The sequence below is a fragment of the Caretta caretta genome, chromosome 19 (assembly GCF_965140235.1).
Source record: "Caretta caretta isolate rCarCar2 chromosome 19, rCarCar1.hap1, whole genome shotgun sequence".
Lineage (NCBI taxonomy): Eukaryota > Metazoa > Chordata > Testudines > Cheloniidae > Caretta > Caretta caretta.
This window is the reverse complement of record NC_134224.1, coordinates 11,599,741-11,615,713: the sequence shown is the minus strand read 5'-3', so window position 1 is coordinate 11,615,713 and position 15,973 is coordinate 11,599,741. Positions and strand designations below refer to the sequence as shown.

General features: G+C 49.4%; 1 protein-coding gene across 1 annotated transcript in view; it reads left to right on the top strand.

Moving 5' to 3' along the window:
* OPRD1 (opioid receptor delta 1) overlaps positions 1–15,706 on the top strand; it is a 34,363-nt gene extending 18,657 nt beyond the window's left edge. The window contains exons 2-3 of the mRNA XM_048825497.2: positions 3,247–3,596; positions 7,274–15,706. Of these exons, the coding sequence (XP_048681454.1) occupies positions 3,247–3,596; positions 7,274–7,806 (883 nt within the window). The 3' untranslated portion in view covers positions 7,807–15,706. The remainder of the gene's footprint in view (positions 1–3,246; positions 3,597–7,273) is intronic.
* Positions 15,707–15,973: the final 267 nt, after the last annotated feature.

Here is a 15,973-nt window from a genome sequence, read left to right as displayed (position 1 = left end):
GTTCTGCAGATGAGGGTTGGGCTGCGTGTTGGTGGGACGGGGCTGGGGCACAGTGTGGTGGGTGTTCCCAGCTGACTCACCCAGAATTCCCCTGGAGGCTGTAGGGGAGCAAAGGCTAGAGCATGAGCTCTGCCACTCATTTAAGGGGTTGCTGATGCCCTCCATGTGTAACACACTGGTACAGTGGGTGCCATGTCCATCTCTAGGGTTGGTCCATATAACAACCTACTACTGCAACCAGCTTACTGAGTTACTTCTGTAGCTCACAAAGCAGAGGGGCCATGCTTTTATTGTGAATGGTACTGGGTTCAAATCCTGCTCCCACCCAGAGGGTGATCACACTTGCATTCAGGGAGAGTAAGGGCTAGGATTGTGGCTGACTCCATTGAAAAGGGGTCAGGATCACGGGCCAACTCTTGCACTCCAGGTTTGGGCCAGCCACAAGGTCAAGTTCACTAGGGAAGAGTGTGTAGGGAGTTACTTCCTTCTGGTGTGTCTTTGCAGCAGGAGGGTACCCAGATACCAGACCTGCACCACATGACGGGGCCTGGCCGCCAGTCAGTCCCTAGGCTGTGGTGCACATCACTAATCAGAAAAGGCAGGAGACCCATTGTTACTTTGAAGCAGGAAGGGCAAGATGCTACCACGTACTGTGCCTTTCATTCCACTCCTACTACCCTGGACCACCTGGTTCTCAGGTGCCAGGACAAATCATGCAGCATAACATACACAGCAGACCCTGCCTAAGCCTCTGGTGCCTACCTGTCCATAAAACTCAATTTTCATGGTCCAGCTCATGACTGACCACAACACCTCCCAAGGCTGTGATGACCCCCTTCCTGGGCAGTCATCAGAACCGAACACCGATCACACCTCTTCTCCACTTCAAGTAGGTCTGGTTTGCAGCATGCCCCTGTGGTGGACAGACTCCGCAGCACTCCAACCAACTGGGGAAGCGAATTCCAAAGTCAAGAACACTTGGCCAAGACCAGACTGGGGCTATGCCCGTAGATCTTTATGAATGCTGGGAGCTTAATAGATTCCACAGTTCAGAACCTTGAAGACCTTGGAACCCTTTAGAATATTCAGGGTTCTAGATTTTGACTCATGCAGGAATGCGGCCTTTTAGACCTTCTGAGGGTGGGATCCCATCATTTAAAGGGCAAAAGGAAAAAAATTAATTTAATTCATGTTCTGAACATTCTCAATGTTTCATGAGGGACCCAGGACCTCATCCCTAGTGCCTTTATGAAAATAGCTAATTGCATTTGTTTCTACATGTTTAATATGCATTGAAACATTCTGCAAACAGGAAGGAGCGTCTTAGTGGTTAGTGCAGAATACGGTGAGAAGGCAAAACTCTTGAGCTCTATTCCAGGACCTGCTAGCCATTGGCTGTATTGATTTTGTATAAACTGCTTAATCTCTTGGGCCAGATTTTCAGAAGAGCTCAGCTCCCATTTAGGCATCTAAATAAATACCCAGATTTTAGACATCCTGAACAGTGGCTTGAAATAAGCAGCTAAATTATTCCGGCATCTCAATAAGCAGACAGATAGTCAAAAGACATCAGCATGTCAGGTGCACATTGAGTGCTGAGCACTTCTGAAAAGCTAGCTGTAAGTGTCACAGTAGGAGCTGCTATACACAGGGAAAACCTGGCCCAGAGCTCTTCTGGAAATGTGTCCCTGAATGCCTCCATTTACCTGCTCTAAAATGGTTCTAATACTCATGTTGTTCTGGGCTCCATTATATAAAGTTTGTAAAGTCTTTGGGGAAGCTGAGGGGAAAAAAGCTACAATTCAAAGAAATATTATTAATCATGATATTTCAGCACGCTAGTTCCCTTAGGTAGCTGAATGGATTTCTGCAAGCAATCTGGTAGAAAACAAAACTGAGTGGAAAGAAAGAAAGAAAGAAAGAAAGAAAGAAAGAAAGAAAGAAAGAAAGAAAGAAAGAAAGAAAAGCAGCCAGCCATATGAAGAAGGTTGCCTAACTGCTTCTCTAGCTGCAGAGATAGATTAAATTGGTTTAATTTGAAACGAGGCCTTGTCTGAAAGACTTTTCATGCCTTATTACCTCATCTTCCTTTGAATTCTCAAAGCAATAGGTTTTCTCTCCAATCTAGCTACAGAAATGATTACTACCTCCTTGTTCAGCTAATGGGATTAGAACCTCGGCAGGGTCTGAACTTTATTCTACTCTTTTCCTAATTAGAGCCCCAATTCAGCCAAGTACCTAAGCATGGGTGTAATTTTAAGGAAACCACTTAAGCACGTGTTTAAGGCTATGGGCTAGTCTACGCCGGCTGCCGTAGCAGTGCTTTAATGTGGCTTGTGTAGTCGCGGTGCAGTGCTGGGAGAGAGCTCGTCCAGCGCTCTAAAAACACCACCTCCACGAGCAGCTCCCAGCGCTGGTGCACTGTCTAAACGGGCGCTTTACAGCGCTGAAACCTGCTGCACCCAGGGGGGTGTTTTTTCACAGTCTACATTCCAAAGATAAATCGACCTATGTTACCTCTTGTCTACACTGGCCATTCACAGCGCTGCGACTTTCTCGCATTAATTACTGAGGTGGCTCATGTCCACGCTACCGTCCGTCTGTCAGTGGTACGCATCCTCACCAGGAGTGGTTCCACGCCTGAAGTGTGGAGGACTGAGAGCCAGGGATCTCAGCTCCACGCAGAACCCCAGGCCTGCTGGGGTTTCTTGCCTCCGGCTGGGAGATCTACACCCGGAGTTCAGTCGGCTGCCCTGCTCCTGGCAGGGGGCAGTAGGGTTTGCAGCAGCCTGGGTGGCAGCCTGGCTTGGAGTGGAGGCCGGACAGCAGCCTGGCTTGTGAGCCAGCTTTCTTGTCAATTTCACAGCTCCAGCTGTGGTGGGTGGGAGGCATGGGGGGGGAGAAAGGGGAGCAGGAGCTGTAAGAGGCGGAGCGAGGGTGGGGCATGCTCAGGGGAGGGGGCGGAGTGGGGGCAGGAAGAGGCGGAGCAAGGGTGGGGCCTTGAGGCAAGGGGCGGAGTGGAGGCAGGACCTTGGGGCAGAGTTGGGGGTGGAGCAGCCATCTGGAAAGAAGAAAGTTGGTACCTGTGCTCAACGGTATTTAGGGGTCTTAATCCCATTGGTTTCAATACCTAAATACCTTTGAGGGTCTGGGCCTTAGTTAGTCTCCACCCAGCACCCATCTCCCCTTGACACTGAATAAAACTCTGATGCACTTTAACATCTGTCCTTCACGTTGTGCCCTCAGATACACCAAGATGAAAACGGCCACCAACATTTACATCTTCAACCTGGCCCTTGCAGACGCCCTGGCGACGAGCACGCTGCCCTTCCAGAGTGCCAAATACCTGATGGAGACCTGGCCCTTCGGGGAGCTGCTCTGCAAGGTGGTCCTCTCCATCGACTACTACAACATGTTCACCAGCATCTTCACACTGACCATGATGAGCGTGGATCGCTACATTGCCGTGTGCCACCCGGTCAAGGCTCTGGACTTCCGCACCCCAGCCAAAGCCAAGATCATCAACGTCTGCATCTGGGTCCTCTCCTCTGTGATTGGCGTGCCCATCATGATCTTGGCTGTGACCAAGTCAAAAGGCAAGTGAACATGGCCCTTTCTGGCCCTGCGATCCATTGACTGGAGCGTATGCCAGCGCCAATCAACCCTCCTGTAACAGGAGGACTGACACCGAGGTGAAAGTAAGCCGGTACGGCATACCGGCAAGAGCCAGTATGCCTTGCTGGACCGGACCGGGTTCCCCAGGCTGGCGCTTTAAAGGGCCCCAGGGCTCCCCGCAGTGGCCGGAGCCCCAGGCTTTTTAAAACGCTGCTGGAGCCCTGCCACTGCTACCCCAGGGGCTCCGGCAGCAGGGCTTGGAGGGCGCTTTAAAGGGCCCGGGGCTCCCAGCCGCCTCTGCAGCTGGTAGCTCTGGGGGTGATTTAAAGGCCCCGGGGCTCCCAGCCGCAGCCAGAGCCCTGGGACCTTTAAATTTTGATTTAAAGGGCCTGGCCACACCTCTTCTGGTTGAGGCCATGCTCCGCTGCTCAGGACTCCTGAGTACCAGTAAGCCCTTTAAGTTACTTTCACCCCTGACTGAGTCTCAGGCCTCATCTACACTTGTGGCAGCTCTGCACCCCAGTGAGAAAGAGGCTGCGGGGTGTAGCTATAACGCAGCAGTAGAAGGCTCTGGCCGGGGAGAGGCAGTGGCGAAAGACTCCAGCAACCCGGAGCTCCCAGAGCCTTTTCCCTGTGGTGGGGAAAGACGCCGGCTGCAGGGAGGCAATCGGACACTATACTCCATAAGTAAAACTGTTCCCCTTTGTTTATTTCCCCTCCTACTGTTCTTGTCAACTGCTGGAAATGGCCCACCTTGATTATCACTACAAAAGGACGCCCCCCCCACCCCCCGCTCTTCTCCTGGTAATAGCTCACCTTTCCTGATCACTCTGGTTACAGTGTGTATGGTAACACCCATTGTTTCATGTTCTCTGCGTATATAAAATCTCCCCACTGAATGCATTTTCCACTGAATGCATCCGATGAAGTGAGCTGTAGCTCACGAAAGCTCATGTTCTAATAAATTGGTTAGTCTCCAAGGTGCCACAAGTCCTCCCGTTCTTTTTAGTGCTGAAAAGAGCAGTGTAGCTGGAAGAGGTGCTGCGTGGGCGTGTAGCAAGCCATTCGGGGTACGCACCCTAAGGCTCTGGCATGTCTGTACTCTACTCACCTAACCAGGGTCTCCCTGTTCACGCTGCTGTCTATACCGTGTTAGCTGGGGATACGTGTAAGACATGCGGGTAGATGCAGCTTCAGAGAGCTGCAGGCTAGAGGGGAGGGATGGTGCAGTTAAGGCTTTGGGCTAGGACAAAAAAGTGCTGGCTTCCATTCTTGGCTTTGCCCCAGACTCCCCCCCCGTGCAGATCACTGAATGCCTCAGTTCCCCCCAAAACCATCCCACCTCCCTTACGTGGCTGTTTTAATGCCCTCGATCTCCCAGTGGTTCCTCTCCTGCCCTGTCTCTTAGCAAAGGTGATTAGTTCTGATCTAGATCAGGCTGGTTGGTAGTGGGATGTCGCCATCAGTGTCCATTTGGCAGCTTCCCTGCAATGAGTCCTTGGCCCCATTTTCAGAACACAGGCATCTGCATCACAGGGATCGGTGTTACAACTGGCAGTCTCAGAAACCTCCGCAACTGAATGGGGCCTGGAGGCCTTTCAGAGTAGCTGACTCTAAGAACGGATTTGTGATCAGAGGAAGGGCTTTATCATTACACATCCGTAGAGGCTTCTGTTTAAGAATCTCAAGGCATTTATCATTTGAACAGCAGCAAGGCCCAGAAGCCCTAACTCAGTATAAAGGTCCCACTGTGCAAGGTGCTGTACACACATCAAACGAAAAGGTGACCCCTGCCCCCAAGAGCCCGCACTCTATGTATGCTTTACAAACATTAATTAGCCCTTACAGTGTAGCATGAGACAGGTAAATAGTGTTAGACTGATTTTACGGATGAGGAAACTGAGGCACTGATAGGTGAAATGTAGCACTCCAAAACTCAGACCAGACCCACCCTGAAGTTTGGAGCAGGGGTTTGGATCTGGGTCTTTGGTTCTGTACCCAGATCTCATTAAAAAACTTGCCCCCAGCCATTAAATGTGTCAGTGGCAAGAGTTTTGGAAAGCCCCAGTTGTAATTGCAAACAACAATCCTGTGTTAGTTTTCAGGAAGGTTACAGATCAAGTAAAAGAAAAGGAGTATTTGTGGCACCTTAGAGACTAACCAATTTAGTACAGATCAAGTACATTCTCATCTTAACACTAACAAACTTTTGAGCTAGGTAATTTCAGGGATATACATGAAGTAATCCACAGGTTATCGATAAGTGAAGACAATACTATTAACAGTTCCTTTGAACTAAACTAACACACAAGTGAACTGGCCTGATTACATTACAATACCTTTTGACACTCCTTGGATTTCTATTAGCATATGAGTGAATTAGCCTGCAGCCCTGTCCTGAGCTGACACCTGGGTAGACAGCATCACACCAAGTCACCAGCACTAACCACTAGGCAACTCTCCATCTCATCCAGTCGGAGAACACTTCACTCTCTTTGATCACTTGATCACAGACCTAAAAGTGGCAATTCTTCAACAAAAAAACTTCAAAAACAGACTCCAACAGATGCTGAATGCATCTGATGAAGTGAGCTGTAGCTCACGAAAGCTTATGCTCAAATAAATTTGTTAGTCTCTAAGGTGCCACAAGTCCTCCTTTTCTTTTTGTGAATACAGACTAACATGGCTGCTACTCTGAAACCTGCTGAACTGGAATTAATTTGCAAACTGGATACAATTAACTTAGGCTTGAATAAAGACTGGGAGTGGATGTGTCATTACACAAAGTAAAACTATTTCCCCATGTTTATTTCTTCCCCCCACACACACACACACACTGTTCCTCACACGTTCTTGTCAACTGCTGGAAATGGCCCACCTTGATTATCACTACAAAAGGTTATTCCCCCCCCCGACCCCCCCTGTTCTCCTGCTGGTAATAGCTCACCTTACCTGATCACTCTCGTTACAGTGTATATGATAACACCCATTGTTTCATGTTCTCTGCATATATAAATCTCCCCACTGTATTTTCCACTGCATGCATCCGATGAAGTGAGCTGTAGCTCACGAAAGCTTATGCTCAAATAAATTTGTTAGTCTCTAAGGTGCCACAAGTACTCCTTTTCTCCATCTCTGAAGCACTCTGTTTAGCCAGCATTAAATCAAACCAAGAGCAAATGTTAGGAATTTAGCTGGATCTGTTTGGAAACTGACAGATGCCAAGGTTGGAAGCTGCATGCACACAGACAGAGCTGTCTGCTGAAAAAGGGTGCCCGGTGGGCTGCATGGAGGATTGTGGGGGTGGCAACTCTGAGACAGTCTAATCATTTGAATACAATGGGAGACAGCATGCAAATAAGGCCTATTGTATGCAAAAGTAGGCTCCTACTCTGGTGCAAATTAGGTCTGTTGAATTCAACTGCAGTTCCAATTATCCTGCAGATGTGATCCCCCTTGGTGTTAAACTGTTAGGAGTATTTAATCATGTTGATGTAGAAATACGGGAATACATTAGGAGTTCCTTGCCTATGCCGTTTTAATAAGCAGAGGGGGCTGTAAATGCACACCTGGGGCAGCTGATTACGGGGGTATTCCTCTGGCTCTGGCTCTCTCTCCCACCTATCCACCACTCTCCCTTACCCTCTCTCCCCTGCAGATGGGATCGTGCTCTGCATGCTCCAATTCCCTGATCCCGCCATGTACTGGGACACGGTGACCAAGATCTGTGTGTTCATCTTCGCCTTCATGGTGCCCATCCTGGTCATCACCATCTGCTACGGGCTCATGATCCTACGCCTCAAGAGCGTCCGCCTTCTCTCGGGCTCCAAGGAGAAGGACCGCAATCTGCGTCGCATCACCCGCATGGTGCTGGTCGTGGTAGCGGCCTTCATCATCTGCTGGACGCCCATCCACATCTTCGTCATCGTCTGGACGCTGGTGGACATAGATAAGAAGAACCCCTACGTGGTGGCCAGCTTGCACTTCTGCATTGCCCTGGGTTACACCAACAGCAGCCTCAACCCTGTCCTCTATGCCTTCCTGGATGAGAACTTCAAGAGGTGCTTCCGGGAGTTCTGCCTGCCCTTCCGGTCCCGGATCGAGCAAAACAGCTTCTCCCGAGCGAGAAACACCACCCGGGAGCGCGTCTCCACCTGCACCCCTTCCGAAGCCCTCAATAAGCCAGCATGACTAGACATGGACAGCCATCAGCGGGGCTCCCGTGGCCGCAGAAGGGAGGAACTGTTCTCGGAGGTGACTCAGGTCACCACCACAGAATTCTAGTGGAGGTGGCTGGAGGCGAGTGGGCGGGAGTGGATTGGCTCATCAAGGACTCTTTAAAAAAAAAAAATTTGCAAATGCTTGATTTTCCATGAAGACACCAGGGTGATGGGGAATTGGGCAGGGAGCGGGAGGATCACAAAGCAACAGATTCCTGGCTGAACATTTCTAAGAACTGTAGAAAAACAGACCGTGGCATCGGATGGGCAATGAGGAGGATCCACAGGCTGCAAACACGTCGTCAGACGAGCACCAAACCTGCACCACAAGGCAGCCTGGAGATGGACAGGCCCCGCCATCAAGATGGGGGAACCTGCCGCTGCTTTCATGGGGGTGGGGCCGCTTCTTTAACTCTCAGCGGATGTAAAAGCCCAGGTGCCCTTCAAACGCCGGTTGGCGCGATGCAAATTGCAAAGATGCGACCCTGTGAAGTCATGTGCCATTCAAACGTCGGGTTTTGTTCCCCCGATGCCAGCAGGTGGCGCCGGTGGCGAGAAACCGCAGCTCGCGGTGGGCAAGCTGCTGTGCCAAAGCACACCCCATGCTCTGGGACCCGCGCAAGGTAGAACTGGGGTTCGCCAACAGCCCACGGACTCTGGGGAGGAGCCCTGTGCTTTCGTTGTGCCCGTTCTGACCTTGCACATGGCAGGCCCCGGCGCATCCTGCTGACCCTTTGCTGCTGCGCTCCGGGACGGCTGCTCAGGACGCCCCCCCCCCCCCCCCCGGTAGGAGAGCAGAGCACTCACTGACTGCCATGTCTTGTACATATGTACATTCCAACAGCCCACCTGTCCAGGGCGGCCTGGGACGTTCCTGACGGAGGCGTGTGGCTACTTGTCTCGTGTGCCCGCTTCCTTCCTTTCGCCGCATCGTTATTGCTCTGTACAGCCTTATGCGGTGCAAAGCGGGATCTGTAGGAGTCAGCCAACTCCCCTGCTTACCCCGGGCCACGGAGCTCGGAGCGTCATGGACACTCGTGGCAGGAGTGCCAGGATCTGCCCGGCGAGAATGCACTCCCGCCGCCCCCCGCAGAGAGGCACCGCGTCGTGCGTTCAGTGTCACAGTAGGAACTGGGATTGTTGCTGTACACCAGCAGCAGGAGGGTGACTGCGCTGGGAGAGGGGACTCCCTCTGCCTGTCTCTGGGGGAGGCTAAACACTGAGGTTAAAGATCCTTTCAAGACGTTTCTAAAAAGAGATCTGGGATCCCTGCCATACCTCCCTCTCTCTCACTTAGGGCCTCTGCCAAACCCCAGTCAAGTCAATGCGAGTCTTTCCCCGGACTTCAGTGGGGTTTGGATCAGCCCTTAAAGTGGGCTGGAGGGGCCCACACTGTGGGAGAGTCATTGCTAGGCACACAGTGGCTCTCGCATTTGCCCGCCGCAGCCAGTCTCAGGGCCCAACTCTCCAACCCGGGCCCAGAAGCTAGGGCTCCCACTTGCACAGTGCTCAAGTGGGCATTCATGGGCCCTGGTACCATCCCAGGTGACGACATGCTGATTGGCGCATCCACATGCAGAACTAGGGGGTCTCATAGTAGTTTGCAAATCGGGTTTCTGATATCTTTGCAAAGCACATTGAGATACTCTGAGCATGACAGGCACCAGCTTAAACCCAGCTCCTTTCTATGCTCTCTGTGTGCATATGCACGTTGGAATACCAGACACGGGCTCTGTTGTTATTTTTTTTATTTCAGTGACATCTAAATGCCTTATCTACGTCATGGCCCCCATGTGTTTGGTGCTGTACATTGTGCTCAAGCCACGGAATTAGAACCCAGGGCCAAATCTCAAACATGCTAGCAATCGGACACGGGATTTTCGTTCTCCCTGTTCTAAGATTATCTGCATGATTCCAGGTGGGAGCCGTGTTTGGAGTTCATACAGCTGGACAGCGTGTTGGGATGTGAACTTCTGGGCCAGGCTCAGGTCTGGTTAACACATAAACCTGCAGAACTGGTCAGCCTGGTGGGAAATGGGCTGTGATGATTTGATGGGGAGGAAAAGTGCAAGCACGTAGCAATGAGCAGAGCTGATCCAGGCCAGAGGCAGGCCACGGGCTGCACCAACACCGCAGGCTGGATTCGGCTTGCGGCTACACTGGTATAAATCCAACAAAGTCAACAGAGTTGTACCGGACTCACACTGGAGTGAGACAGTCTTGGGGATCTGTATCCTCTGTCCACAAAACAGGTCACACTGCAAGCTCCCTGCCTGCCAATGTGCCTTGACTCTCATCGGGGGGGCACTCTCCTTTCGGGGGTGAAAGGAGCTCTGCCTCCTTAGCCCATTCAATGCCAAGGCATTGCTGCTGGTAGGGCTCCCAAGGAGACCCGTCAGTGCCAGTAGAAGCGGTGGGTTTTGTGATGTGTCCACCTGCCTGCTGGGAGCTGGGCGGACCTGATCCCACGCATTTCACACCAGCCTGGGGACACTTATTAGAGAGAAGCTACTTGTGGTCATTAGCTGGTTGGGCTGGATTGCAACCTACAGGTGAAAGGCTCTTCATCATAAAAACAGACACACATACGTGTGCGTGTGTCTGTGTGTGTGTGTGAGAGAGAGAGAGACTTACGTATACATGTGTGTTGCTTAGTAGACATTGGCCTTTTACTACAAATCAAGAATAGTTCTAGCAACCTTGGGCTGACGCACAACACGGAGGGCTGTCCACTGCAGCTGGTCCTATTACTGTTATGACCACAGCACCTACCTGCCCCAGCTGAGCTCAGGGCTCCATTGTGCGAGGTGCTGCACGCACCCCCAGGAAGAGATCGGCCAACTCCAAAGACCTCACTGTCTAAACAAACAAGACTGAAGAACAAGGCGCTATTTTCCCGGTTTCACTAATGACATGCAGGGAGTCCGCAGTAAGAAATGAGCCCCGATCAGCTGAGCCTTACTGTCCATCCTCCGTAGCGCTGGTCCCACTTTCTCTCTCTGTCCATTCGAGAAGGCTGCACGACGCCTGCAATGAACCATTCCGTCCAGTGGGAAGATGCCAGTTCAGCAGTGCATCTGGAGCTGAGCTTTGCGGTTCAGGCCGGTCTCCACTATGGCTGTAAAATCTGAGTGGCATGTCCAATACATTATGCACCATAGGCTTATTCTCCCCCAAGGGACAAGAGCTACACATTCTTTCTATAGATCAGCATGTAAAGGTTAATGAAGCAGCCCAAGACAACTTTCCTAAGCTGCATAATTCTTAATTTAGTTTCATAATAAGAGAGACTTGACAGTAATAATACTCTGTGCTTCTAGATAAGAACCTTGGCAGTATTTGCAAACAGGAATGAATTACCCCTGCTGGGAGAGAGGCGCATGATCCCTTTTCAACTGTTTGGGGAAACTGAGGCACAAAGAGGCAGAATGATTTGCTTACGGTCACGCAGGAAGTCTGTGACACAGCTGGGAGGCCAACCCAGGCCTCATGATGCCTTGGCATGTGCTTTAACCACCGAATCCTCCTATCTCTCTTCCCAGACTTATAAAATAGAAATGAAATGTATTCCTACACACACACAAGTATACATGTATATGTATATGAACAACTCAGATTCCCTACCACTAGGAAACATTTAGCTTACAGACCAAGGCAACTATGCAAAGATTAAATCCTTTCATCTTTGCTCTTTATCTTTGCACAGATTGACCCCATGCACAGGCTCAGACCCAATAACTAGACAAGCACTCGGGATCCCACCTGAGCGCCCTATTATTATGTATAATGACCAGATGACAAGCCGCAAGCCCTGACTGAGTAACGTGATCCATCTCCTTCCACAATCCAGTCCGATCCAGCCACCCAGCTGGAGCCTTGAAACTCAATTGGTTAAAGATCAGACACGGGATGCCAAGAGTGAAAAGTACCAGCTCAGCCAAGAGCAGATGGAGCCAAGACAGAAGAGATGCAGCAGTGGAAGTATCCTCCTGAGGCCTGAGTCTCCACTGCCATGCATCCCAGGCCAGTATTTATGCTCCGGCAAATGGAGAGTAAAATGCTACCAGCAGCCTCTTACACCCATGTGGCCAGGTGCAGGTCAATGGAGAATCAGTCCTCTAGTGGCCGTTAACTGCAGCACGATCTCATTGCAGAAACAATTAATGGGGCCTTCATGTTTCCCTGTTAGAGTTAAACCAGTTGGTATGGATTAGCACTGCCACAAGCCCTGGAGACAAGAAGAAGACTGGCCACTGGCCAGTTTGTTTCCATTGCTCCCCGCTGCCCCCGCGACTCAAAGAATCTGTGTAGTGCATAGGAATTGGGTTGTATCCCTTTAAATACTTTGTGAGCCTTCTAGTGGTGCTCACTAAGTTTCAGAAGGCATCTGACCCCTGCCAGAGCAGAAGTGCGTATATGTAGCTGGGCCTTGCTGCATGTTGTATATCGTTAGTGAACGCGGGTATTCAGACCCCACTGGGCCTGTGTGGTTCCTTCACATTACACGTTGGAAACAGCCGCGTCAGGGAGCTCCTAGATTGAGCCATTTTGGAAAGAGGACCCAAAAATATTCAGGAATTTTAGGAAAATGTGAAGGGCAGGTGACAGTTCAAAAACCACCATGTATTCAAAATACCATTTTTTGAACTGTACCAAACTTCCCAGAAAAACTCTACCGCATGATGAGATGGGACATGCAACATTTCAGGATAATTGATTTTCTTGTTGGCCACTGGGATAACAACCTGCTATTGCTGCCAGCTTATGTAGCTGCTCCTTTAGCTCAAGTGCTAGGGGTCTGTGTTTTGGTGCTGAAAGACAAGTCTTGATGGCTATTGTTACTCCACACGTAGTGGAGGCCAGAGAATATCTGACAGCAGGCAGGCAAAACCAGCCCAGTAAGGCCCTAGGTCGGTAAAGCACTTAAGTTTGAGCTTAACTTTGAACTCTACTGAAGCCAAAGTTAACGGCATTGCTGACTCAGGGCCTAAATCAGGCTGAGCATCTGTGTACAACAGCAACCACTAGGTAACAACCCTACTGGATGTCTTTCTAAAACACGGGATAGAGCTCAAACAGAAGTAATGGGCCTGATGTAGGAATTAGTGATTGAGGGTCTGTGGCCTGTGTTATACAGGAAGTCAAACTTAATGATTGTGGGTGGTCTCTTCTGATCTCAAAAGCTAGGAATACTGTATTGACTCAAACCATGCGAGGTAAACCCTGTATCCTAAGCAGCCTCCACTGCAGAAGGCCTTTATGGCCGTACTGGTAAAGACAGGCTCTTTTGTTGGAATGAGCATCTGACAAGACTGTAAAAACATTATTTTCCTCCCAAGGACAAAGTGAGAAAAATTGACGTTTAGATCTCAGACACACAGTGTGAACAACCTGTCTTCTCTCCCCAGTACTTGTCTCACTGGAACAAAACCTGCTCTTGCCTATGTCAGTTTCCTTCCTTAGAAGTTTTTAAGGTCAGGCTTGACAGAGCCCTGGCTGGGATGATTTAGTTGGGGATTGGTCCTGCTTTGAGCAGGGGGTTGGACTAGATGACCTTCTGAGGTCCCTTCCAACCCTGATATTCTATGATTCTATGATTAGGTGATTATTAGAGAAGATGGAATGGCTCATTTCTTCCTCATTGTGATGGCTTGCATATACAGAGAACTTACTGAGATTTGTATCTCACTCTGACACCCAGATCTCTTCCCACATAACAGAAATCCTAGCTGGAGAGTAGCTATTTCACCAGACTGGTTGATGGTGGGGGGACAGTAAAGCAGACCCCTCAAAACCCAGGAAAGGCCAAGCGAGAGACTGGAAAGGGAACAGGGATTAGTATGGGTAACACACCGGCCTTCCACCTCTGCAGACCTGGGTTCAAATTTTTCTTGGCAAACGGAAGTAAAACCACGAGCCTGGTGTTCATCTCTTCCTCTCTCTGCGGCTTATTCTCCAACAGGGAAACCACAGCGCAGTTTGCCACAAGTGTCACTCTCTCTTCCCAGGAGATGCCCAGCATTGAGATGCTACGGGGTGCCGTAGGTCAGGGCTAAGATTCACAGTGCAAGAGCTATGGATGGGGAGAACCTTTCATACATCTGCCCAGGTTATGTCTCACTCTGGGCACTGCTATCAGTCCCTTGCTGTTGATGAACACCAAAAAGGCAACCTTCTTTATTGTTTGGTTTAATTGTTTGGTTTTTTTCCAATCAGTCTTTATCACTAAGGGAGGCTGTATTGGCTTTGGCCCGAATCCGATCACTGGCAAATATAAGACTCTTGTAATGAACCAATTTCATTTGATGCTGGTGAAACGCCATCTTGCCCAGGGTAAAGAAACATAAACATCTGTCAGCCATTCACTTTGAACATGGACATGAATAATGTGTTTTCTGAACATTCAGGGGCCTGATCCAAAGCCAATGGAAAACAGGGGGAAGTCTTTCAATTGACTTCAAAAGGCGTGTGATCAGGCCCCATCGGCATTGGCCTATGGAAGTTTTAATTATTACTTTTTACCCCTAATCATTGAAGCAAATGGTCACATGCATAACATCCCTGTTTTAATTGAAAGGGGCATTGCCAATTTTCACAACACACCTAGAAACGTTTTCACTGTTTCTTGAAAATGGATTAAGCGGCTGGTTTTTTTAGTCACATATTCCCCTATAGTGCTGAAAGCCCAAAACACAACAACAGTGGGTTAGTGCAAGAGAAAGAGAAACTGACTATAAACAGAAAGCAAAACTGACCTACCTGAATTCAGAGTGATCAAATAATATTGACAATAACATTAGGATTTGGGGGGTTGTTTATATATATTTCAGTTTTAATTATGTGATGCAGAGTTGCCAACTCTTGCAATTTTACTGCGAGTCTCACAATATGTGGTTTTTTTCTTAAAGCCCCAGCTTCTGGAATCCTGTGATTACATGAGAATCTCAGCTTTTGTTAACAAAACAAACAAACAAACAAAAACCCCCTAAGTTTCCACCCTTCTTAGTTGTGGGGAAAAGCTTGAGAACATGACCCTAACAACTCAAAAACAGAGGGCAAGTTAAAATAACCCCTCCCCCCAAATGAATTTTTAATCCCAGGATTTTTAAGCAAAGCTCATGATTTTGGGGGACCCAAATCATGATTTTTGACCATTGCGGGGGGCAGCTCTCTATGCTGATTGACACCAGGTAAGGACCTTGGTAGTAAGCAAGCCAGTGGAGTTGTACTAATTAGCATCACTACCAATAGGACCTGTGATTTTTATTTTGACAGGGTCTCTTGTAAGAAGTAAGCCCTAAGGTCTGATTCTGATTTCATTTACCCTGGGAAAAACCAGCAGGAAGGGCTAAAGACAATGGGGCTGAACCAGTGTGAGAGCAGATGTCGGTCCCACGTCTGTCTGGCCAGCTGCGAACACACATGTAACTATATCAAAGCCAGGCTGAAGGCGGTGGAGAGGGAACAATAGGGTTTTATATCAGCAGAGGCTGTTTGCTATCAGCACCACTTGCTTCATGTGGATTTGCACAGCAGAAATAAACAGTATTTATGGCTGTACAAAAATGTACATATCTCTGTCTATCTTTATGGACGTCAGCTGAAATTAACCCAGCCCTGTCCCAGCTCTGCTGCCAGCCTGTTCTTGTGTGCAGGAGTCAGGGATCCCAAGTGAATTTTCAAGCCTGGGACAGGTGTTGAATCAGTAAGGGTGTAATGAGTGACCTTCGTCCTCTTTCAAGCGCTTGAGCCAGTAGCTCTAGCCCTGGCTTCTGGAAGGGCGGCGTTTTGGTGACATTTCTGTAAGGGACACACATTTTCCTTTCTATCTTTTTTTGTTTGTTTGAATAAAGTGAGTGCAATTCCAAATCCTCCCTTGACTCCTGGGCTGATTGTCCCCTTTCAGCACTCATTTAAAAAAAGAAGACGGGATATTGGCTGCCATGCAAGAGGAAGGAGAGGAGAACGAGCAGATGGTGGGCTCAATACTCAGCACATTTGAAGGGGACGCAGCAATGCTAATCCACTTTTAGACCCAGCCCGTGCGTTGGCCGCCGTGCTCCCAGGCTGCCCTCACAGCAGCTCATTTGGTCCCCATTCCACCAGCTGAGCATGAGCTGAGTGCGTCTTCCTCTTGC